The following is a 25,729-nucleotide window of genomic DNA, read 5'->3' on the forward strand; positions in this document are numbered from 1 at the left end:
TACAAAAATGGCGGATAACACGTTCGTGGTCGTACTGAAGCAGCGACATTTCTAATGAAAGCGAGACTGGAGAACAACGACGTGTTTAACTCACCGCGGAGGAGAAGTAGACTCCAAGCAAGGAGAGCAGGGAGTTACAGCGCCACCTACAGGTGTGGACGGGGGATTAAAACAGCGTTTGGTACGTTCTCTGCATCTCTGTGTGGACGACGACATCTCAGATAACACTCATGTATGGACGCAGGTTTTTGTTTTTTGTTTTTTTTAGAAAACCCGTTTTTGTCCTCGTGTGGACAGGACCTTAGTAGGTCCACACACCACTCCTCAAACCACACCCAGTTCTTTCTTTTTTTGTAGTTGTGGACATGTCAATATATTTCCCATAAAGAATATACTTATTTTTAAACATCCTCTCAGATATGTCGATGTTTCTTGATTTGTTGTTTTGTGTGTGTGTGTGTGTGTGTGTAGATCATGTTCCAGGCATATGGAGATAAACAGGGTCCACTGCACGGGATGCTCATCAACACGCCATACGTCACTAAAGACCTGTTGCAGTCCAAACGCTTCCAGGCCCAAAGTCTGGGCACCACCTACGTCTACGACTTCCCCGAGATGTTCCGACAGGTACGGAATCTCACGAAGGAACATTCCTTACGACATAATGTTTGTCAGACGTTTATCAGTTACGCCTCTTTTTGGACCATGTCTCTTCCAGGCCCTGAAGAAAATGTGGCAGAGCACCGAAGCCTACATCCACATGCCCAAATGCCCACTTCCTTCAGAGCTGCTCAACTTCACTGAGCTGGTGCTGGACCCACAGGGGCAGCTGGTGCAGATGAACCGTCTGCCCGGAGGAAATGAGGTCAGTGTTGAACTGGACCCAGCCAGCTGGTGGCGAGACTTCACTCCCACCACTGGCCTGTAGAGGGCACCATGTCTTCACTGCTGTCTAGAGAACGAGGTGTGTTGGTTTCAGCTGCAGCCGTGTGTGTTTGTAGATCGGTATGGTGGCTTGGCGAATGACCCTCCGCACACCAGAGTACCCGGCGGGTCGTGAGATCATCGCGATCAGTAACGACATCACGCACAAGATCGGCTCCTTCGGGCCGCAGGAGGACGTCCTGTTCCAGCAGGCTTCGGAAATGGCGCGCCAGAGCGGCATCCCGCGCATTTACATAGCGGCAAACAGCGGCGCCCGCATAGGACTGGCAGAGGAGATTCGCCACATGTTCCATGTGGCCTGGCAGGACCCAGGCGACCCCTATAAGGTGAGAGGTCAAAAGTGGATTTTTAGATGTTGTGCTTTTGTGTACTCCTGTAAAAAAGTTTTGACATTTTTACAGCATTTACCAGACGGCCTTATCCAGAGCAACTTACAATCAGTAGTTACAGGGACAGTCCCCCCCCTGGAGACACTCAGGGTTAAGTGGTTAAGGGCGTCTGGTAAATGCTGTAAATGTAGTAAGTGGGACTTGCGGTGTTCTGGTTCATAGTCGAGGGTCTAACCCGCTAGGCCACTACCACCCTACCAAATATCTGTATTTCTGCTGTTAATGATGTGACGTATCATCATTATTTTTGGTCCCCTGCAGGGCTTTAAGTACCTGTACCTCACACCTCAGGACTATAAGAAGGTGTCGGCCCTCAACTCTGTTCACTGTGAGCACGTGGAGGACGAGGGCGAGTCCAGGTGAGCGTCCTGCCCACTTGTGTGTAAGGCCAGGCCAAGCAGCCGCTGACCTGTGATGTCTCCGCACCTCCTGCAGGTATAAGATCACCGACATCATCGGGAAGGAGGAGGGTCTGGGTGTGGAGAACCTGCGAGGCTCTGGGATGATCGCTGGCGAGTCGTCTCTGGCCTACGAGGAGATCATCACCATGAACTTGGTACATGCACACGCATGCAGAGGGTTCTTTCGTTCTTGGTTTGAGACTGTATTGAGTTAAAGAGTGAAACTGTACTGTCCAGGTGACGTGTCGGGCCATCGGGATCGGGGCGTATCTGGTCCGGCTCGGCCAGAGAACCATCCAGGTGGAAAACTCTCACATCATCCTCACTGGTGCTGGAGCTCTCAACAAGGTCAGAGTTTTAAAATCATTAATTATGGTTGTATGGTTTAAGCCAGTAACAGATTTCACCGTATGTCTCATATTTGTATCATAGTAAAGTAGGGACGTAACTTGGACTGGCAAAGGAATGTTATAAATTTGGTGATACTGAAACCGATTGAGATGGAAAAATTGAATTGCAATGCAATTTATGTGTTTCTCATTCATAAGCCCCACCCATCACGGTCTCTGATTGGTCGAGAATCTTTTCCCCCTTAACGGCTGGTTGCACCATTGAGAACATAGGTTGTGTGTGTGTGTGTGTGTGTGTGTGTGTGTGTGTGAGATATGTGCACACTGTTCTGTATACAAATATTGTTTACATTTTCGAATGTCATATTTGGTTTGGGGTTCTGTATGTGTGTGTGTGTGTGTGTTTTCATGTAAATAAGAACCGACAGCGGGAAGCGGAGCACACCGGCTGCAGTGTATAAATCAGCAGTCAGGGGACCGAACTGGCAGTGGTGTTTGTGTTCCTGCGACGTTCTCCTGATCCGCGGCTCCTTCGCTCGTTCACACGCCGGTGATTCTCCCCCCTCCCCCCGCGCGGCGCGAGCTCCGCAGAGAATAATAGAAAACGGAGCGTGAACCTGGTTATTTGCATAGAAATTGCTTGATGCCCGTGGCGCTGGCTGGGGAGAAGGACACCCATACCATTTATCTTAAACTGTTCCTGTCTTACACACTCACTCACACACACACACACACACACACACACACACACACACACACACACACACACACACACAGATGTACTGCTAAATCTCTGCCTGTGAATTAACACATCTCTGGGATTTAAATTAGACCACAGATAGCTGTGTGTGCATGCTTGTGTGTGTGTGTGTATTAAGGATTTAAGGATGGACTCAACATGCAATTCAATGCGATTCACAGTTTTAAGTTCAGAGTGCCATTTTCGTAAGATTTTTTAACTGAATGAGCTGCGTACAAATTAGGATTGAAAATGCACATTAATGCTGCTAAATATAATTATGCATAATAAAATGGCATTTTATAACAAAACGTAATAAATAAAGGAGGAGACGTGTGACGCAGGGAACTCTGCCAGGGTGGTAGTAGCCTATGAACCAGAAGACCCAGGTTCAAATCCCACTTACTTCCATTGTGTCCCTGAGCAGGACACTTAACCCTGAGTGTCTCCAGGGGGAGACTGTCCCTGTAAATACTGACTCTACGTCGCTCTGGATAAGGGCGTCTGGTAAATGCTGTCAAATAAAAAAAAGCTGTAAATGTAACTCTCAGTTCACCGTGTGGGTAAAACACTTGATACGGTGCCAGTCTGGCTTCCCTCACCGCAGCAGCCATGTTTCCCACCTACTACATTTGAACGTTTCCAATCCGCTGTGAGTGACTGATCGGCGGCGTTCCATTTCCATGCTGGAGTGCACGTCCTAGTGCACACAGGCGATAGTGATGGTGGATTACGGCTTTAAATTCACTCACAATTCTTTTTTTCCCTCAACCGGTTTTAATCCTCACACCTTTATAAGGACTTTTATCCAGTTTGTCACTAGTGTTATGTCACTAATGTCTCTCATATGTGTGTGACCGAGGGATGTTCACTTTCCCATCGCGGTGGCACGGATGAATAACGCATGCTGTAGAACAGGAAGTGAGGTAATGACTGTGTGCAGGTGTTGGGCCGGGAGGTGTACACGTCCAACAACCAGCTGGGCGGGGTTCAGATCATGCATAACAATGGCGTGACCCACAGCACTGTGTGTGACGACTTCGAGGGGGTCTTCACCTTGCTGCAGTGGCTGTCCTACATGCCCAAGGTAACAGACTGGCTCATTATCACCATAAATCTCTTCACATGCAATATTTTCATATTCAGAAAGAAAAGACTGACCATGAAATGCCTGTCAAAAGATCCACTATTGAAATACTGAATCCACTATTGAGTCATAGATTTGTTCACTACTAAAATGAAGAACTTCCCGCTGTAAATAATTATAAACTAAAGGAGTCAAAACAACAATATTGGCAAAAGCTTATTGAATAATAGAGCTGCTGTCAATGTACTGTACATCTTTATAATATTTATATTTTTCTATTTTGCTTAAGTTTCATATAAGGTCACATTAAAGGTGGGGGGAGTATTTTTGTTGTTTTTTTTTTTTTGTTTTTTTTTACATTGCAAAGACATTTTTACAGGGGTGTGTACACTTATTACATCTACTGTACTAATGCTTTTAAACTGAAAGTTGGATTAAATTAGTAAATCAATAACTACATGTGTACAGAAAGTGAAAACGAGGCAGTATTTAATCAGTCTAATGAACTATGGGCATTGTGGGAGTTTGGGGGCGGTCCTTTACCTCCGCGTTGTGTGTTTACACCACCTTACAGTGCACCGCCAGCCCGGCGCCCATCCTCAAGTCCAAGGACCCCGTCGACCGAGCGGTGGAGTTTGTGCCAACCAAAGCGCCCTACGACCCCAGGTGGATGCTGGCGGGAAGGCCGAGCCCGAGTGAGTCCAGCCTCCTCTGGTACCGGACATGGTACCGCGGCGGTAGATCCGTCTAGAAGGGGCTTGTGGGGGTGGTGGTGATCAGAATCAGAATTGGCCATTTGGTTCTGGTTGATGGTCAACCAGATGAAATATCTTCATCAACGAACCTTCATGACCTGACAAACGAGACGTAAATGCTGGTCGTGACTATAACTATAACTAAATATATAATGTAATATTGTTGACGAATAAAAACTAGACTAAAATATGGTATATGGTAGCAGGTTATCAGATGTCTGGGAGAAGATGACTAAGCGACGTTTGGACACTTTTTTTTTACAATAAAATGTAAAAGAAAACATAAAAAAGAAAGATAAACTTGTTCTAATTATGAAATGGGTTTCACTGAAAGAAAATGTTTTATAGTCTGTTCTACTCAGTACTTGTTCTGTATTGACTGGGTTAAATAGAATTGCATTACTAAAAAAAATTACTAAAATGCTAACACCCTTGACTAAAACTAGACTAGTCATGGATAATTCTGACTAAAATAAGACTGAAATGCTTAGACTTTTTGTCGACTGAATCTTGACTAGACTAAAACGTGTCTGGATGTAACTAAACCTAATAAAGACTAAAATGACAGAAGGACACAAAGACTGGGCTAAAACTAAAATTAAGACAGACCGCCAAAAACACTTTACTTGTAATGAAATTCATCTGTTGATGTTTTATGGCTGTTTCTACCTGTGTTCATGCAGAAGTTTAGAAGCCGATGGTTTATGAGGATTCATCTCTCTCTCTCTCTCTCTCTCTCTCTCTCTCTTTCTCTCCTCTCGCTCTGTGCAGGCAGCAAGGGGGCATGGCTCAGCGGCTTCTTTGACCACGGCTCGTTCCTGGAGATCATGCAGCCGTGGGCTCAGAGCGTGGTGGTGGGCAGGGCCAGGTGGGTGGAGCCTCTCGTTTCAAAATTCCTGCTGTAAAGAACACTACAAGACCCAAAATGCCCGTCTTGTGATCGCAGGCTGGGGGGGATACCTACCGGGGTGGTTGCTGTGGAAACCAGAACAGTAGAGCTCTCCACCCCTGCTGATCCGGCCAACCTGGACTCTGAGGCTAAAGTAAAACACCGGTTTACACTCACAGACTGAGAGACACACACTGATGCCCAAGCCTCCGTCTTCATTCAGAAGATTGTGTGTTTGTGTGTGTTTTACCTCCAGATCATCCAGCAGGCTGGACAGGTGTGGTTCCCCGACTCGGCGTTTAAGACTGCGCAGGCAATAAAGGACCTGAACCGGGAGGGGCTGCCACTCATGGTGTTCGCCAACTGGAGAGGCTTCTCAGGGGGCATGAAAGGTCAGCAGGACACCCAGCAGCCTTTAAATATAATAAACATCGATTTATTACAGCACCTACGTTCAATATACACACGTTTTACGAATCCTTTTAATACAGTAATCATTATATCACAACCTGTCGTGTTTGACACTTTGAATTGAACTCTTGACTTTGCGATGAAGATGGCGTTTGCCGTTACTGTAAAAACATGGTATAATATATAGGGAATGTAGACCGCTGTCCTCTTTGTCAGACATGTATGACCAGGTGCTGAAGTTCGGGGCGTACATCGTGGATGGTCTGAGGGAGTACCGGCAGCCCGTCCTGGTCTACATCCCCCCGCAGGCCGAGCTGAGGGGGGGCTCCTGGGTGGTGATCGACCCGACCATCAACCCCCGACACATGGAGATGTACGCCGACAAAGACAGCCGGTGAGGGGGATCTTCTCTCAACCAGCCAACCAGAGAGTCCTGTGGGGGGAGTAAAGGTTTAGACCACAGACAGGCGTTGCTGCATCGGCAGTTAGAGGAAAAAATCATGAATTAACAAATCATGCTGGTGTGCTAAAGGTGGACCGTTATGTCAGAATATTTTTGGGAATCACAGAACATCTCACAATTCAATGAAATATTATGGCGTCTACGATAATGTTTCAAGAGAGAATGATTCTTTTACAATCGCACTATGGGGGGGGTCTGTGTGGGGTACACTGTATACCGTTGGACTGACAATAAATCTCTTGAATCTCTTGAAACATTATCGTAGACAACAAAATGTTTTATGTCATTTCAGCGATATGTGATACATTGCAGGAAGGTTCTCTGCAATATGACCATGTTATGTCTCTAACTGAAGAATAAAAATAACCATTTCAATATTTATAAAGCAGCATTTAACCATTTGTTAATAATAAATAAGTAAATAACATCACTGCTATGTGGTTAAAATTGCCTTCAGTTCCTCTCTTTGTGTCCCAAACATGGGTTTAAGTGTTCAGCTTCAATATATGGATTCTGGATACCAGTGTATTGATAATACATCATGCAAGGAAGTATCTCTTGAATTGTCTTGAAATAAGAGGTGTTGGTTGTGCTTGTGCTCCGCTGCAGTGGTGGTGTGTTGGAGCCGGAGGGAACGGTGGAGATTAAATTCCGCAGGAAGGACCTGGTGAAAACCATGAGGCGTGTGGATCCTGTGTACATGGGCCTGGCTGAGAGGCTGGGTGGGTTCCCAACACAACTTTGTCTTTCGTACTCAGCCAGAAACAAAACGCATTGCTTTTATCACATCGCCTTGTCCTAGACTGACTTTTAATAAAGAGCACGTCAAAATAATTGAACATGCTCATTAAAAACCTGGAAAAGTCATTAAATTTGAAAAGAGAATTTTCCAGCCCTTGAATATGAAATAAACATGGAAAAGTCATTGAAATCTGACAAATGAATGTAAAATGAAGTACATAGTTCCTGTAAGAATTGCGAGAAACGTTTTGATATGTTATAACCCTAGGGGTGTTTCTAAAATATCGATTACAGCAATATATTGTGATATTTTACATGGTGATACTGTATCGATACAGGGACATCAAATATCGATATTTTTGTATTCTAATTTAGTCCAAAATTCAGTTATGAGTTATGTTGTTTTGGATGAATTGTTAATGCAATGTGATCCACACCGATTATACATGGCATTTATGTACAGTATCACAATATATCATTATATAATCGTAGCGTGATGTGTTCCGTATCGTGAGATCCAAGCCAGTACACACCCCTAACAACTACAATGTTTAAAACTAGCGCAGGTCTGTAGTTTCTTAGCTGGCTTTACGTAGTGAACCACGTCACCTCTGCAGCCGCGTGTCTCCTTTTAAAAATCATGTAAATTACAGCTGATGAGCTACGCCCGAACCTGATGGGGTCCATTTTACTCGTGAACTTGGAGGAACAAACACTTTCATTTAAGTTAAGCTTTTCAGGATTGTCACAAGTTTAGTTTAACAATGTTTTGGTAAATTTTGACTACTACTTCATATTTGCACAGAAATTTCAGAGAACATATGGTCATGCAAATTTGCCTTAGAGCCATGGAAAAGTCATGGAAATTCTTCTGTAAAAATGTGGGAAGAACCCTGTTCATATGATGCACCTGAAAGAAATAATCAATCGATATTTCAGAGCACCACCCTCCCAGCCACACACAGGAGGTTTTTCTCGCCTGTGCGTGTGTGGCATTACCCCACAACTCCGCCCATTGTCTGTGGCTTATTGTGTCGTCCCGGCACGCTCCCTGAGGAGAGGTGTCAATCAGCGCTGTCTCGGATCAATTCACCCGCCGCCTCCACGCCATCGATCTTCCTCCCATCGGAGGAGAAATGGCTGCGGTGATTGAATTCGACAGGAGCCGAGCAGGCCACACCCCTCATCTGTGGTTAATGGCCGACCGTCCACCCGAACGGGGGTTCCACACGAACTTGGAACCTCATGTCTGTTCTGTGTCCCGTGTTTTGTAACCTAATGCCATCATATTTACAATATGAAATAATGATCTCACTGCTAAAGCTCGTTGAATGCGCCGTTAGTAGATGCACTGAAAAGGCAATTTTTGTTGATCTCGATACAGAAGGATCTGCAGAATAATTATGATTGAAAATATAAACTGTGCTAAATATCATTTTTTGTGTGTGTTTGTTACCCTCAGGCACCCCGGAGCTGAACGTGTCCGATCGTAAGGAGCTGGAGACCAAGCTGAAGGAGCGGGAGGAGTTCCTGTTACCCATCTACCACCAGGTGGCGGTGCAGTTCGCCGACCTCCACGACACGCCCGGTCGCATGCAGGAGAAGGGCGTCATCACGGTCCGTCGACAGGCCCGCCGCTCAGTACAGGGCCGCCAGGCCTCCGGCACTTACAGAACTGTGTGTGTGTGTGTGTGTGTGTGTGTGTGTGTGTGTGTGTGTGTGTGTGTGTGTGTGTAGGACATTCTGGAGTGGCGGACGTCGCGTCACTTCTTCTACTGGCGTTTGCGGCGGCTGCTGCTGGAGGACACGGTGAAGAGGAAAATCCAGACGGCCAACAGCGAGCTGACGGACGGACAGATCCAGGCCATGTTGCGGCGCTGGTTTGTGGAGGCAGAGGGGGCTGTCAAGGTGTGGCCTATAAACACACACACACACACACACACACACACACCAAGCATCAATGCTTCAGGGTGGGTGTGTCTGAAAAAGTGAAAGTGAAGTGATTGTCAATTGTGAAACACTGCAGCGCAGGAGACAGTGGCAGAAAAAAATGTGTCCTCTGTATTTGTGACAGTGGTGACAGTGGACAGCCATGACAGGCGCCCGGGGAGCAGCGTGTGGGGACGGTACCTTCATCTAGGGGACCTTTTTTGACCTGAGAGAACTCCATGTGGGGAATAAAACGTGGTCAGCTGTTGCATTGTGGGAAATCTGCTGTGCGAGGGCGTGCGTGCCTGGATCCGTTTTGTGTGTTTGAGTAGATGAGAGGCTACCGCCGGCAAGCAAACCCGTCATACGTTCGTCTCGTTACTGACATCTGTCACCATGGAAACGCTGTGTATTGCAGCACAGCAAATCGCTGTTTCTCGCTGATCGGCAATGCTCTCACTTTTGGGAAAATTGCAGAAAGAGACCTGATTGGCTGGCCCGTCCTCTATTGTTGAGGAATTCAACATTGTTTAACTTTGTACTGCAAGCGCGGCGAAGCGGCGGACCCACGGTTCAAGACTGACGATGTCACCCCACCACGTTACATTCCGAATATGGCTAAACTGAAACTCCAATCGTGAGATGGTCCTGAGCTGGTCGAGCAGGACAGGGCGACTGAAAACGGGGCGTGTCCCTCTGGCACCGAGGAAGGTTGTCCCGACTCAATCAGAGGCGGCGAGGACAGGAGCCCCAGGCAGCGTCGGGAGTATCTTTGGAAAGGGCCGTCTTGCCGGCTGATTCATTACTCCAATCAGGCCCTGCTATCTTAAGCCACAATTAATCTGCTCTCTGGCATGTGCAGATAGGGGGCAACATGCTGTTTCTTAATTAAAAGCAAACGGATTAAAAATGATTAATAAGCGCATTAAACGTTCCTGCGGACTACAAGTGCGGCGCTTGCAGCGACGCGGGAGACCATTAGCGCGTCTCTCCGGCCTCTGCGGCCCTGTTGGCTTTGTTTTAAAGACGAACGGTGCGACCGAGCCGTCTTTGGGGGGCAGTGGTGGTCTAGCGGGAAAGGAAGCGGCCCCATAATCAGACGGTTGCCGGTTCGAACCCCATTTACTTTTTACTTTTGCATTTACAGTATTTACCAGATGTCCTTATCCAGAGCGACTTACAATCAGTAGTGACAGGGACAGTCCCCCCCTGGAGACACTCAGGGTTAAGTGTCTTGCTCAGGGACACGATGGTAGTAAGCGGGGTTTGAACCTCGGTCTTCTCGTTCATAGGCGAGTGTGTTACCCGCTAGGTTTCTACCAGCCCGACACACCAAGGTGCCACTGAGGTCCACTTGATGAAGGTACCGTCCCCACACACTGCTCCCCAGTTCCTTTCATGGATGCCCACTGCTCACCAAGGGTGATGGTTAAATACAGAGGACAAATTTCACCGTGTCACCATGTGCTGTGCTGCAGTGTTTCACAATGACACTCAGTTCACTTTTCTTTTTTCCTTCCTCCTCTCATCTCCTCAGGCCTACCTGTGGGACCGCAACGAGGAGGTGGTGGAGTGGCTGGAGAGGCAGCTGGCGGAGGAGGAGGGCGCTCGCTCAGTCATCGACGAGAACATCAAGTACATCCGCAGGGACCACATCCTCAAGCAGATTCGCAGGTCAGAGGTCACCGCGGTGACCGTGGATCTAGAACGTCAGGCTCAGTTCTCCGAATGCAGCGTTAATTCAGAAGGAATTCACGTTCCGTTCGTCAGTACGCTATTCTCTGTTCCTCCACAGCCTTGTCCAGGCCAACCCAGAGGTCGCCATGGACTCCATCGTCCACATGACTCAGCACATCTCCCCCACCCAGAGGGCGGAGGTGGTTCGAATCCTTTCCACCATGGACGCCCCCGCGTCATCATAGACGTTCCCTCCGAGGAACCCGGGCTGGTCTTGCACAAGCTTCTTCTCCTCCTCCTCCCCACGAGTCCATGTTCCAGCGCCTAGTGCATCACGCATCATTTGGATCACTACAGCGGGGGAATCGGCATCATTTGAAATTGAAAAGATTTGCGTGTGTTAGAACGAATGCGGTTTAAAGAGAAGAGCGTAGAACTTCACTAACAATTACCGGCGTAGGAACGGCATGCGTTTCATATGCCCCGCCCACCCGTCGTGCCCCACATCACGTTCACGCTCACTGCCACACCACACTGCCACACCAGAACCCAGTTAAGACCCCCACATGTACGCACCTTATCTATGCATCCAGAATAGAGCCAAAAAACAGCACCGTGTGCTGAGGTGGAGGGCGGCAGTGGTTCTGCCCCCTCCTCACTTATTAATATTATTATTATTGCTGTTACTTCCCCTACCCTTCGTTCATTCCATTAAAAAAATTATTTAATAAATTTGTTTATTTGCTCTTATAGTAAGAAAAAAAATGTAAATGGATTTTTAAAGATGTAATATTTAAATTATTAAACTGTAAACTAATATACATGCTGCATTTAAAGGTTTTGAGGGAGGACAAAACCGTTCTGTCCATGTGGGGGGATAAAACGTGGTTGGCTGTTGCATTGTGGGAACTCTGCTGTGGCACTGGATCCGTGACCCGGATTCTTTTTGTGTGTTTGAGTAGATGAGAGGCTACCGCCAGCACGCGAACCCGTCAAGACGCTTGTCTCCTTACCGACATCCGTCACCGTGGACACGCTGTGTATGGACGCCAGCTAGCTCCCCGTAGTGGCGTATAACTCTGAATAAATCAGACATGCCAACCTCGTCTCTGACTGCTGTGTCAAGGCACCATCCACACACACACATTTACAGCATTTACCAGACGCCCTTATCCAGAGCGACTTACTATCAGTAGTTACAGGGACAGTCCCCCCCTGGAGACACTCAGGGTTAAGTGTCTTGCTCAGGGACACGATGGTAGTAAGTGGGATTTGAACCTGGGACTTCTGGTTCATAGGCGAGTGTTTTAAGCTACTACCACCCTGCTCCCGGTACAAATTCAAATTTTATTTGTCACATACACAGTCGTACACGGTATGATATGCAGTGAAATGCTTTTAGCAGCTGCTACAGACCACAGTATTGCAAATATTGCAAGTACACAATGAACCAATATGCAAATATTGCAAGTGTTGTTGTGGTTGTTGAGAGCTCGGACAGCCTGCGGGAAGAAGCGCCTCCTCATTCTCTCCGTGTTGGACTTCAGGGAGCGGAAGCTCTTCCCTGATTGCAGCAGAGAGAAGAGTCCATTGTTGGGGTGGCTGAGGTCCTTCACGATCTTCCTGGTCCTGGTCCAGCACCATTTGCTGTAGACAGATTGAAGGTCAGGGAACTTGGTACAGATGATGCATTCAGCTGATGGAACCACCCCCTGCATGGTGCTGTTCCCGAACCAGGTTGAGATGTTTCCCGTCAGGATGCTCTCTATAGTGCAGGAGTAGAAGTTCCTGAGCACCTTGGAGGGCAGTCTGAAGTCTCAGGAACTTCTACTCCTTTCATGGTCCCTGTCATGGCTGCCCACTGCTCACCAAGGGTGATGGTTAAATACACAGGACATCACGGTGTTTCACGGTGACACTCACTTTCACTTCAGAGGAAGGTGAACAAACCACCAAACATGCGCTACAAATTGGATCAGCCACGACCAACACCCGGCACAATTACCGCCGACACAGTTAGAACATAATTGGGCGAGGGGGGTCCCAATGGGCAGTCTGGGGAGAACCAGCGGGCCCGTGGGGACCTGCGGCCTAATTCTGCCTGGGAACGAGACCAGGAAGTTCCTTTATCTCGAAATGTCCCGCAATGTGATCATCTGTTTAAGTGAATTCTGATTGTGGTATTACGGCTGCATTTATGGGAGATGGAGTCATTTCTTAAATGAATCTACTGGATGCATTTTCGATGGCTGACTCATTGATCACTATTATTTATAGTCAGTTGGTGGTTGGATGAATTCTGTAATATCATGACCTGCTCGCCTGTAATCCTATTGACGCCTGTGCACAAGAGGTCACTCCTCACCTAAATCACAGAAAGAAAAAATATATATTCATAAAGGAAAAGACACAAAATTGCACTTTAATTGCGGTACAGAAGGTTTTCTTTCACTGATCAGTGTCAGGATGATAATAATAATTATAAAAGAGTCCACAGTCTGTATAAAAGGGGAGAGAGCAGCCAGGGTCCTCATCCCAACGCAGGTTTCAGTGTGGAACGTCACTCGCGAGGAACCGAGTTCCCTCCAAACAAAGACCGGTACAGTTCAGTCCTGAAACGGAAATAAAAAAAACAGTTCCAGTGAGTTGGAGGAAGCGTTCTGGTGAAATACGGTGAGGTGATCAAGGTGACTGGTGGTACAGCGGCAGCTTTAATGCAGCAAGTCCAAGTACTTGACTGGCACACACACACACAGGGCGTGATCCCGCCCACCTCAAGAAGGGGATCTGTGCCCCCCCGGAGTCATCAGGGACATAATCCCCCCAATCCCCTTTTCAAATGCAGCAGCAGCATCAGGATTACAAGCAGCAGCCAATCATCTTACAGCAGCACAAAAACAAACTACGCAGTCTGTCTGTCTGGGAAAAATAAACAGTAGAATTGGTGCTGAATCTATTTTTTTGTGCCACCGGTGACACAAACATATGCGGGAGAGTGTGTGTGTGTGTGTGTTGTTCTCGGTCCTCCCCCATCACCATCATTAACATTCATGGGGTCAGTGGAGCGATTCTGAAGAGCTGAAGCTGAAGAGTGGAGGCTGGGGAACGGTGGTGTCTGTTCATTCAGTCCCGCTGCTCTAAGAACCCTCATATCTGCACGTGTGTGTGTGTGTGGATACACTCTTATCTCTGGCTGTGTGCTTAAGTGTGTGTAATCAACCTGACCATGAAAACCAATCCATCAATCAGGAGGTCTTCACAAAACACCTAGTGACTCTCACTTCATAAAACACACACGCGCACACACACACACACGCCACCATTTAACTGCTCCTGCTCCTAATGTTCTCTCAGATTGAACTGCTGACCTGATGAGAAGGAACAGAATGGACAAGGAAAATCTGTATGTGAAAAAGTGAAGTGTTTGTCATTTTGAAACACTGCAGCACAGCACACGGTGACTCAACGACACGTGTCCTCTGTATTTAACCATCACCCTTGGTGAGCAGTGGGCAGCCATGACAGGCGCCCAGGGAGCAGCGTGTGGGGGCGGTGCTTCGCTCAGTGGAGACTCTGGATTCGAACCGCCAACCTTCTCGCTTCCTTAACCGCTAGGCCACCACTGTGTGGATCATGGGAGAGAAGCTGATGAAAGACGGCAGAACTCACCGAGCTTCATCGTTCATAGCGCTGTGGTCGATGGGAGCCATGAAATTCACCAGTTTACTGTGGACATGGAACCTGAGACACAGACAGATTTTATAAAAACTTACATAATAACCCAGCAAATGATCATAAAACGGGGGGTGTGACCAAATTACACATGTGCGCATACACCACCACCACCACCATCATCTTCTCTCCATAGCTGCCCATTACAAACAGATAATAGAAAACATCACGTCGGTGTGACCTTTCACCTCGACAACAATTAAAATGCCATTTTCATTTCCACGACCCAATCAGTGTGATTTAAAAGAGCAAAACGAGCTGATTAGCGCTTCTCCGCTCAATTCCTCGGGGAGAATTGAAATTCGGACAAACGGCGGGTAAAAAAAAAAGGGGCGAGAGAAAATTACGTAGTTCAACCCCAAAACGCCAGCGGCTCCTAATCAGCCAGCGCTCTGAGAAGACGCTGCCGGGAGGGAGGAGGTCATGACAAGCGGTGACCTTTCCTCCGTGGACCATTTATTATCTTCTTCCCACAGCCAGCCGCCAAAGTAATACAACACAACTCACTGCTGGAGTTGATTTTAATATTGAAGAGCCAGACCTGTAACCCCTCTCCGCATGCTACTGTCAGAAAAGGGATTTAAACCAGGGGTTCGACCAGCAGGTGAATTATACGAACGTTCAAGAAAATCCCACTGAAATGTTCAGATGCTGATTAGTGGGCCGGACGTTGATGGGACTGGTTATTGTGATTTGGTGGTGGCAGCCAAGTGGGTGAGACACTCGCCCATGAACCACATTCGAACCCCACTTACTACCACCGTGTCCCTCAGCAATACATTTAACCCTCCGGGGGGGGGACTGTCCCTGTAACTACTGGTACGTCTGGTACATGCATTAAAAGTAAATACTACTCATAAACAATCAGTGCAATGTGTGGACGAGTGGTGATTATTAGGAGTGTTAGAAATCATCAATAGAGCAATATAATGGAATATCAACTATCGATATTTTTGTATGCAAATTCAGGCAGAGTGAAATCGAAAAATGTGACCAATCACAGCGTCTCGAATTTCAGCTGCTTTTACATTTTCCGTGAATATCGCAACTTGTAAAATATCACAATATATCATGATACGTATCGTATGAAAAATGTAAACTATGTACGTCCAACGTGCATCACAAAAATGCCGATTGTTGTCCAGGTCACTAATCGAATGATCCATAATTAAAACACTGTTTAAATGAATGAAGGTGTATGTTATTTCCAGCCTCACCGGACTTTGCGGCCCTTGCTGGCCTTGGTGTCGACCTTCCTCTTGATCTTACTGCGCAGCTTCTGAATGGCCAGCCACTGCCTGTGGGGACAAGGCAGGGAGAATGAATCCGATTGGCTCGGAGCCCCGCGTCGCTGGTCACCGGCGTCCGCAGCAGAGCACAGACCTGCCCATGGCCACCTGGTCGTTGGGGTCGGCTGCGCTGGTCTTACGTCCGATCAGTTCACGGAGGAGCTTAGAAACAAAAGCAAGTCAAAATAGATCTTAATATTCAAAAAAAATATTTTAACTAAACATCTTGTAGCTGGAAATGACACACGCAGCACATTCCAAGTCGTCCCTGCTCTGGTCCGCAACCAGGAGCGTCTCAACGTCCTGGGTCACGTGACGAAAGTTGTTTTCTGGCACGCTGCTGATGGTCTGGTTTCGAACGCACCGCCGCGCAAAGCAGACAAGTTTATTAGAGGCGGAGGCGGGAGACGCGTGTATCGCCATGGCAGCCGATCCATCAGTTTATCTCCAGCACTTCATCACCGTGCCAACGGGCCGGAGCACCGACCCCAGAACAGATACGGGGCCGAGCTGAACCGCTGATCAAAGCGCGGACAACAAGGGAGAGAAATGAGCAGAGCGTAACACACACTAACACAGGGACAGACAGACACATACAGACACACACACACACACACACACACACTAACACAGGGACAGACAGACACATACAGACACACACACACACACACACTAACACAGGGACAGACACACACATACAGACACACACAGGGACAGACAGACAAGCATGCGCGCACACACATACAGACACACAGACTCTAACACAGGGACAGACACACACACACACACACTAACACAGGGACAGACAGACACATACAGGGACAGACAGACACATACAGACACACACAGGGACAGACAGACACATACAGACACACACAGGGACAGACAGACAAGCACGCGCGCACACACATACAGACACACACACACACTAACACAGGGACAGACACACACATACAGACACACACACACTCTAACACAGGGACAGACACACGTCTAACACAAATATTCTTAAAGGATCTGAAACTCCCCAACAATTCATCACCTGGTGATAGAAGTCGTCATCATCAAAGATCTCCTCATCCAGGTCTTTCAGGTGAGAGTTGGCCTTCAGTACCGGTTCTGCTGCCTGGTGGGAGAACCAGAACCAAGAACCCTGAAATCAGCGGTTCTTTGTGCTTCTCTGCAACCTCAACATCACCAGCTCTATGAAGAGCACATGAACTTCATTCTTTTATTTGTGAAAACCCCCCACCTCTCCTTCTGCACCGGCGCCAGTCTGGAGGTCGGGGGCGGTGGGTTCCGGTCTCCCCAGGACTCGGTTCTGAGAGCGCCGGGTCTGAGTGCGGCGTAGCAGCCGCTCCTGATCCATGAGAACCTGTTCCACCTGCGTCAAGATGTTCCTCTCGAACGCGGCGAAGCCCTGAGCGACAAGACGGGAGGAATATTTACAACACAACCACTGAGGCCCCTCCCCTTCTTAACACCTGCAGAGTTCTAGCACATTTTCAGTGGCTGGTCATCATGAATGAGGGGCGGGGCTTTAATGCATTCTCAGATTGGCTATCGGGAAAGCTGGCCCGCCCTAACACATTTAATTGCCCTGAGCAAAATTTTAGGTGCCGCGCCTTGCATCCAGGGGGGGTGGGCGTGGGGGGCAGAAACGGCATTTTTTATAACTAGCACGATTCTGGCAAGCTGGGGTCACTTTTTAACCCGAATACACGTGAAGGAAGAAGGGTGGGGTGCGCCGCTGTGGCCTCATGGGAAAGTTCATTCTAATAATTATTACTGTTACTTAACAGCTTTACTAAGCAGGTAAATTCACGTTGGTTTGTTCTTTTCATAGTTTTAAGAATAGTGGAATGTTTTATTTCTGAAGGTAGGGACACTCTAAACGTCCCCAATTCGGCGAGGGACGTTTAGAGGGTCCCTACCTTCCCCGCCTTGCCCGTGGTGAGACGCGTCTTGTCGTGCCACCTCTGCAGGGTGGCGTCCCGGTACGGCTGGAACGCCGCAAAGCGCTTGGCCATGAAGTCGGGGTACTCCGCCATTTCCAGCTTCCGCTTCGCCGGCTTCTTCTGCTCCTCGTCTTCATCACCATCCTCCTCCTCGTCTCTGCCGCGTGAGAAACAGGAACACGAGATGCGGCAACTCAACACAGAAGTGAAACGCCTCTCCGGGTTCCGGGGGTCCGGATCGCAGGCGGTACCTGCCGGGTTCTGCACTCCAGGCCTCGCCCAGCGAGATGCTCCGAGTTTCAGGGTTCTGGTGCAGTAGGAGGTCCTGCAGCTCCAGCAGAGATCTCTGCAGCGCCTTCAGGGCTTTGTGGCCTGAGGGGGAACGTTTGACATCAGACGCCGGTGACTTGTCATCAAAACAGAACCTGGTGCTGGTACCGGTAGGCAAATGCATTTTAGACCAAAGGTGGGCGGGGCCAGACTCACACACCCCAACCAACCTGCGACTCTTTCAACCTTACACTTCAGAAAAGAAGAATAGTGGAAGCATATTTTATTTTTATCTGTGTTTCTTCAGTTTGACATTTAGAAGATTATTGGGATTTTTTTTTTTTTTTTTTGCTTAAAATACGCGTCAAAATACGCCGCCACACACCAAAGCTGTTGATCGGTGTGTTCAATTAGAGCAGCGTTTCTAAATCTGACGCCTCTTGGGGTGAGTCAACCGTCCTTTACAATATTTAGTGTTTAATGGTTTTCATATGTTGACTGAGTTGATAAGTTTAAAGTAGAGGTATCATTTCCCTGTACGTGTGCGCCCCGTCTTCACGTCTTCAGCTTCTACGCGTAAATTTGCGCTGGTAAATAAAGGCGTTCTAACGGTGTTCTGGCAGCGTTCACCATCACCCATTGATAAAATTTTACAAGCAACACGCTAGCCTCATTTTCGTTACATTTAGCATAAAGTTAAATGCAATATGTGCATCTTCATTTTCAGGCGGCGCCAACACTGCTGCCGCCGTTTCCTCCTTCCTGCATCTCCATCGTGAGAATTCAGGAGGACGCAGCACATCAGTCACCGCGCTGCCTTTTGTACCAACGCAATAAAAATCCAAATGAAGCCACGCCGCTCTCCAGCTCACAGGGAAAGAGAGAAAATTAATTGCCCATGGCTAGAGGAATCCTATTAACCGCAGCCGCTGATTGTTACACCGGAAATGATTTTCCCGGACGGAGCCAGAAGCATCTGTTTATGGAATCAGATAAAACCTGATTTTTATTATTTTTTTTTTTTATATCTCATCACAAACCACCTACCTACAGACATATGACCGCGCCGGCGTGAAGCTCATAATAATTCATCTGCATGCAGAAAAACAAACCACACACACCGACAGATTATACAGACTTGCCAATTCAGTCAGTACACATGCCTTTCAAAAGCGGGAGGTAACCGGAGAACCCAGAGGAAACAAACGCGGGGAGAGCTCGTAAACTCTGGCATGAAGCGCTCCTCCATTTCAAAAATTGCATGACAATTTTTGCACAATTTACAAAATAAGACCTGTTTTTTTTTTAAATGACCCGAACAGAGAATAAGCAGAAGCTGCTTTTGACATTGTTTTTGAATTATTTTAAGTAAAAGTGTAGCGATTGTCATTGTGAAACGGTGACACAACAAAATGGGCAGTGTGTGGGGGACTAATCTTAAGGCAACCTTAAGATTACGGGGCCGATTACTTAACCGCTAGGCCACCACTGCCCCTAACTAAGAACCAGAGGGTTCATTTAATTTTTTCTGGAAAAAACGTCAACACGACTTCCTGTCTGCAGCAAACATCGTGGTTGGTGGATGGTGTTGACGTCATTTCCGCAAATGTCACCTCAATTTCTATAGGCCGCTCTCCTCGTCACGCCTCTCCCGTCCTCATTAGCATTTAAAGCTACAGACGGTGAAACGGCGAATCCAGGAAAATCTCATTGTGGGACTGGATCAAAGTGGCTGCAATTCTGCACCAAGGCGGAATTTCGAAAAAAAGAGACGTCAGATTCAGAATTATGGGACAAACTAGTGAAAGTGATCGTGAAACACTGCAGCACAGCACACGCCACACACAATGAAATGTGTCCTCTGCATTTAACCCCTTGGTGAGCAGTGGGCAGCCATGACAGGCGCCCGGGGAGCAGTGTGTGGGGACGGTGCTTTGCTCAGTGGCACATTGGCGGGTCGGGATTCGAACCGGCAACCTTCTGATTACAGGGCCGCTTCTTTAACCGCTAACCACTGCCTCTAACTAAGACCGAAATAAAAGCCAAAAAAATTCATGTCAGGGGACCTTTAAAACATTTCATCCTATTAAGTCCTGCATATGAATTACTTTCAGACACTCACTGTTCTTCAAGGCTCCAGTGAATTCGGCGCCGCCCAGCTTTTTGAACTCCGGGAAGGTCAGAGGCTGCGGAAGCTGATTGGCCGTCACCAGAGCTTTCTGCATCTTGATTCGTCCTTCCAGGAGCTGATCCCAAAGAGCTACGTTGGAAAAAACACATAAAACCGGCATAAAATGGAGACAAAAGAGGAAGAATACAGATCTGAACGTGTTGTGGTGGGAGGGGCTTACCAAGCTGAGCCTTCACACATCTCCCCTTCTCAACCTCGTCATCCACCTTCGCTTTAGAGAACGTCCTGACGTCTTCCGAGTCGCTATCCTCCTCCTCGCCTGAGTCTTCATCACTCTCATCTTCCTCATCACTCTCATCTTCGCTTTCTCCCAGGTCATCCATGCCCTGCGTCAGTTCGTGAAAGTCTGTGTCTTTCGAAGAGGTCACGTCTGTTCCCTTCATCTTTCTAACCAGACTAGACATCTGGGAGGAGTCCTCCTCCTCCTCCTCACTATCCTCTTCTTCCTCACTATCACCTTCATCCTCTTCCTCACTATCCTCTTCATCCTCACCATCCTCTTCATCTACACAAAAAAAAACATTTACATTAGTCTGAAATTAAATAAATGAGAATTTAGCTTCATGCCACCACTTCTTCATGAGACGCGTGTGTGTGCGATTTCTCTACAGTTATACAGAAGACGGGTGGACCTGCACCTGATCCGGCGTTCTGCTGCCGCAGCTGCCTGCGCGACGTCGCTCTGCCCGCGTACCGCCGATCCGTGTCCGACAGCAGCGTCGCGCTGCGCCTGCGCAGTCCGCCACACTCGTCTTCACCCTCCTCATCGCCGTCGTCAAACTTATCGATCACTTTGGCTTTGGTCGCTGCGAAAAAAGAGGGGGTCCGGTCACGCTCGCCGCTTTTACTCCGTTTTGCTTATTATCACGAGGCGGTTGATGAAGTTTATGTTAATGGTGACGATGGTTATCTCCAGCGAGACGGGCAGCGTGGGGCAGATTCTCGCCGGTTCGACAGAAAAAGGGCCAGGTTCTCACCAAAACAACCCCGTTCGCCACACAGGCGCCACAAAACACGAACTCTACCTTCATCTTCGTCATCCTCCGGGTCCGCGAACTTCGGTAACGGGTTTAACAACTCCTCTAACTGCTGCGATATGGAGGCGGCCATCTTCCTTCTCAGGCGCAGGCGATTTTCTACGTCATCCAAACGCGACGGCGGCAATTTGTTCACGTGACAAAATTCCTGCCTTCTCATTGGTCCGATTCACTTTCACAGCGGCTGCGCAAATTTACTGCTTTATGTGACATTATTCATTTAAAACATTTGTTTTTTTTAAATGATATTTCATTTACTGAGATGTAGTGTGAACATATTCTATGAACTGGTAAACGTTGTGTTTATTCAAAATGACGTAATACAGACTAAAACTGGGAAAGTATGAAATGAAACATAAATGCATAAACAACATGAAATATTCAGTCAGCTTTCTAAAAACGTTTTATTCAAAAGCCATCAAATCTATTCATTATTAATACAGTGAATGGTCTAATCTGCACAGAGCTCACAGAAGCATAATCAGAACATAATATAATATAATAAATAAATGCAATATTCCCATAAAGGATCAAAAGGTAGCAGCAGCTGCAGGAGAGACGTGTGACGCGATCAGTCAAGGCAGTTTGGTCGTGATCTTCGTTCCCTTCTCGTTTTTGTAAAACATTTTCCGTCCAGTTGTAAATACACACAGGAAAAGAGCAAAAATAGGAGCAATAAATAAAGAAATGAGCAATAAATAAATACATTGGCAAATAAATAAATGTTTGGTTGTTGCTGAAAAAAGTCTCCCCGTTTCTGATATGAGGTTTTGACATGGTGCTGATACTCTGACCCCTGAAAGGTTAAAGGTCAACTCGAGCCTCCTGTCTGTGTGGCTGGGAGAGCAGCTGACTGGTTTTGGAAGGTAGACTTCGTTTCACAATTCAAGGGACATTTGGTGGCTGAAGTGATGCCCCCGTCCTTGTCTGGTGTTGTAGCTGCCACCGCCGGGCCGGCGGTCCTCTTTCGCTTCAAATTCATCTTTATTACACAGCAAGAGAGCACGAATAGAAACAGGAAACAGAAATAGACCAGTGAAGTCAACAGGCGCCGTGTCACCTGAGGGCGACTGTCCCTGGGCTACCAGACGGTCCCTTCGCTCAGCTCTGAGGACGGGTGGGACAGTTGGCTGCTGTAGCCGCCGCCGTTGAGACCCATTGAGGCGAAGGGGGTCCCGGGGCCACACATCTCACTGGAGACGCTCTGCATGGATCCGGGGCCGCCAGGCTCCGGGCTTGGTGAGTCCCCTGGGTGCTGAGACGCGATGTCGGTGTAACACGGGACCTCCCCAGACGGGTGGTGGTGGTGGTGGTGGTCCATGGTCCCCAGAGGAGTCCCTGCTGGGCCAGAGGAAGACACGTAGCCCAGGTCCCCAGGGGTCTGCGCGTGTGACGCCGGGGGTCCCTGGGGGAAGTAGTCATAATTCCCTCCATAGTATTCACCCTGATAATCTGGAGAGACGGACACACACCCCGCATGAACACACGTCATAAGCTGGTCCCTGTGTTTCCCCAGCGCGCCACGAGACTCGCACCTGCGTAGTAGGGGAAGTGGCCGCTCGGCGTGAGTTCTCCGGGCTCCAGCCGGTCCACCAGGGCTCTCATCCTCCTGGGGTTGCGGAACAGGGCGTGTCTCCGGGCGCCCAGTGCGCTCAGCTGCTTCATGCGCCGCTCTTTGGAGCGCCGGTTCTGGAACCAGACCTGGACCCAAACAGAAAGTTATATAGAAAGAACTCATTTTAACCATAGCGCTCTCTCTCTCTCTCTCTCTCTCTTTGTATATGTACATATTCAACTCAAACTAGTTGCACAGACCACAGAACGAGATATTGTTTGGTTTTTTTATTATGGAATTTATTATTATAAAGATATCCTCTAACCAACGTTTTAAAAATGAATGAATGGATCCCACCTGGATGACCCGCATGTTGAGCCCCGTCTCCTGCGCCAGCTGCTCCCGGATGTGGCGCGTGGGTTTGGGTGTGGCCGCGAACGCCGCCTTCAGGGTCTCCAGCTGCTTGGCTTTGATGGTGGTCCTCGGTCCGCGCCGCTTGCCGCCCGCGGTCTGCTCGTCGTTGTCGTTGCTGCTCGGCTCCTTATCCGATAAATGTCCGTTTTCCGAATCCTTGCCGTCGTCCTGGGGGTCTGGAGAGAGACTGGGGTCGCTGCACGTGGTAACTGGAACAAATGCCGCATTATTAGAATTATCATTGTTATTATGATTATTGTTGTTGTTGATGTTATAATGGCCGTTGCCATGGTGAACCCACCTGACAGCAGGGTCGCGTCTTTCCCGCCACCGGCGCTGTGGTTTAAATAATCCTCTTTACACACGAACTTGTAATCGTCCAGGATGTAGAGCTCCTCGCCGGTGGAGATCTGCTTGCTGCACATGATGCAGGTGAAGCAGGTGAGATGGAAGACTTTACTGCGGGCCCTGCGCACCAGGTCGCTGGGCGAGATGCCCTGCGCGCAGCCGCCGCACTTGGTCCCGTAGCGCCTGCGTGGGGTGGGACGAGACGTTCATTTTTACCCTGTTTACCCTCTTATAATGTAATAATTCACCTTTTTAACATTTTACCCTGTTAAAATGTAATAATTCACGTTTTTTTTTTACATTTTTACCCTGTTAGAATTTAATAATTCACGTTTTGTAACATTTCATATTGTAATAATTCACGTATTTTAACATTTTACCATGTTATAATGTAATACTTCACGTTTTTAACATTTTACCCTGTTATAATGTAATAATTCACGTTTTGTAACATTTCATAATGTAATAATTCACGTTTTTTAACATTTCATATCGTAATAATTCACGTTTTTTTTTTTACTTTTTACCATGTTATAATGTAATAATTCACGTTTTTAACATTTCATAATGTAATAATTCACGTTTTTTTATTTCATAATCTAACCTTTTACATTTTTACCCTGTTATAATGCAATAATGTAATATAACCTTTTACTTTTTTTACTCTGTTATAATGTAATAATAAAATTAAAACCTTTTACATTTTTACCCTGTTATAATGCAATAATAAAATGTAACCTTTTACTTTTTTACCTTGTTATAATGTAATAATAAAATTAAACTTTTAAAATTTATTCTGTTATAATGTAATAATTCACGTTTTTTAAAACATTTTATAATGTAACCTTTTACATTTTTACCCTGTTATAATAATGTAATGTAACATTTTACATTTTTACCCTATTATAATGTGATATTTCACATTATTGAACATTTCACAATTTAATATTTAACATTTTGTTAACATTTCATAATGTATCATTTATATTTTTACAGCGTCACGATCTATTTTAATGTTATAATGGAACGTTACCGTCATAAAGTAACGCTTAATTTTTTTTTACATTTTTCCCATGCCGTCAAATAAAAATGTACCCTGTGGTAATAAAACGTTTAACATTTTTTTTCTTGTATCTAACAATCTTATATACTTTACAATCTTTAACGTTTTTTTTTTTACCGTGTCATATTTCCACAGTTTACCGCGTGGTAACGTAGCGCGTTCCGGTGCGTGGCAGGCATCTTGGATCCTGTTCTTCAGAGCCGGATTTATTATCCACGGGAGCTCTGACAATGTGTGTGTGAGTGTGTGTGTGTGAGTGTGTGTGTTCCCGCAGCAGCAGCAGCGTGTAAATAATCGCGTTTTGGCGCAGATCCGCGTTGGAACGGCGTGACGCGCGGCTTTTACGCGCCGCGTTCTGCCACTTTGTCGCCTATTTATTCGGAATAATCGCTCGTTCCGGCTTCTTCCCACCTGAAGAAGTCGCTCTTGCAGTACAGGCGACCGTCGCGGGTGAAGCACTTGTCGCTCAGGCGACAGCGGCAGTCGCAGCAGCGGACGCACTCGGCGTGCCAGGCGCGGTCCAGCACGTTCAGCAGGAACCTGTCCAGGATGGGCCGCTCGCACCCGGCGCACTGGACCATGATCCCCGCGGCGCTCGGAGCGTCAGTCGCGGCGCCGCGCCGGCATGGTGGCGACTGGGCTTTCCCGGAGCGCGCGACTCGGACCCTATCCTGGCCGGTGACGTCACGCCCGAGGCGGACAAATCAGCGTCCTGCGACCCGAACAGAAGACGTCGTTTTTGGTTTCTTTTCGTTAGAAGATTCGTCTTCAGTGGAACCGTCTCTGGCGTGGAAATCTCCAGTTAAGCCAGCGTCTGTAGCTGCATGAACTCTGACCTTTTGTGGAGTCAACGTTGACCTGTGAATTTGAACTTCACACCTCGACAATAAAAGCTTTGCCCTTATTTGCAGGCGTTGCGCGTCATTTCTGCGTAAATCTGATTATTTCGAGTAAAGCGGCTTTTACCGGCTGCGGTGGAGATAATACACCGCGCAGCGGAGATATGATCGCGGGCGGACAGGACAGTTCCTGTTCTCCACTGATACAGGACACACACACCTACACGTATACACACACACATAAAAATACACACACA

At 47.4% G+C, this 25,729-nt stretch overlaps 3 protein-coding genes across 4 annotated transcripts in view; 1 reads left to right on the plus strand and 2 right to left on the minus strand.

Annotated features, from left to right (window-relative positions):
- acaca (acetyl-CoA carboxylase alpha) overlaps positions 1-11,877 on the plus strand; it is a 32,319-nt gene extending 20,442 nt beyond the window's left edge. For both annotated transcript variants that reach the window (XM_028982449.1, XM_028982450.1), the window contains 17 exons: positions 472-627; positions 719-865; positions 1,002-1,271; positions 1,596-1,693; positions 1,770-1,890; positions 1,973-2,083; positions 3,768-3,911; positions 4,486-4,606; positions 5,438-5,534; positions 5,613-5,709; positions 5,812-5,947; positions 6,183-6,360; positions 7,039-7,151; positions 8,633-8,787; positions 8,908-9,078; positions 10,637-10,773; positions 10,895-11,877. In XM_028982449.1, coding sequence (XP_028838282.1) covers positions 472-627; positions 719-865; positions 1,002-1,271; positions 1,596-1,693; positions 1,770-1,890; positions 1,973-2,083; positions 3,768-3,911; positions 4,486-4,606; positions 5,438-5,534; positions 5,613-5,709; positions 5,812-5,947; positions 6,183-6,360; positions 7,039-7,151; positions 8,633-8,787; positions 8,908-9,078; positions 10,637-10,773; positions 10,895-11,021 — 2,379 coding nt within the window. In that variant the 3' untranslated portion in view covers positions 11,022-11,877. The remainder of the gene's footprint in view (positions 1-471; positions 628-718; positions 866-1,001; positions 1,272-1,595; positions 1,694-1,769; positions 1,891-1,972; positions 2,084-3,767; positions 3,912-4,485; positions 4,607-5,437; positions 5,535-5,612; positions 5,710-5,811; positions 5,948-6,182; positions 6,361-7,038; positions 7,152-8,632; positions 8,788-8,907; positions 9,079-10,636; positions 10,774-10,894) is intronic.
- A 696-nt stretch (positions 11,878-12,573) lies between these two features.
- On the minus strand, positions 12,574-21,343 carry aatf (apoptosis antagonizing transcription factor). The gene is made up of 12 exons (XM_028982454.1): positions 21,242-21,343; positions 20,855-21,022; positions 20,377-20,721; positions 20,148-20,285; positions 18,007-18,127; positions 17,732-17,912; positions 17,050-17,217; positions 16,840-16,923; positions 15,892-15,959; positions 15,726-15,806; positions 14,446-14,517; positions 12,574-13,388 (listed from the first exon to the last, which is right to left on the minus strand). Exons 1-12 carry the CDS (start codon positions 21,324-21,326, stop codon positions 13,337-13,339), a joined length of 1,563 nt encoding a protein of 520 aa, XP_028838287.1. The 5' UTR covers positions 21,327-21,343; the 3' UTR covers positions 12,574-13,336.
- A 480-nt stretch (positions 21,344-21,823) lies between these two features.
- Positions 21,824-25,250, minus strand: lhx1b (LIM homeobox 1b). The gene is made up of 5 exons (XM_028982455.1): positions 25,045-25,250; positions 23,524-23,753; positions 23,166-23,431; positions 22,789-22,954; positions 21,824-22,705 (listed from the first exon to the last, which is right to left on the minus strand). The coding sequence occupies exons 1-5, from the start codon at positions 25,212-25,214 to the stop codon at positions 22,335-22,337; spliced, it is 1,203 nt and encodes a 400-aa protein (XP_028838288.1). The 5' UTR covers positions 25,215-25,250; the 3' UTR covers positions 21,824-22,334.
- Positions 25,251-25,729: the final 479 nt, after the last annotated feature.

Source organism: Denticeps clupeoides, chromosome 6, assembly GCF_900700375.1.
Source record: "Denticeps clupeoides chromosome 6, fDenClu1.1, whole genome shotgun sequence".
Taxonomy (NCBI): domain Eukaryota; kingdom Metazoa; phylum Chordata; class Actinopteri; order Clupeiformes; family Denticipitidae; genus Denticeps; species Denticeps clupeoides.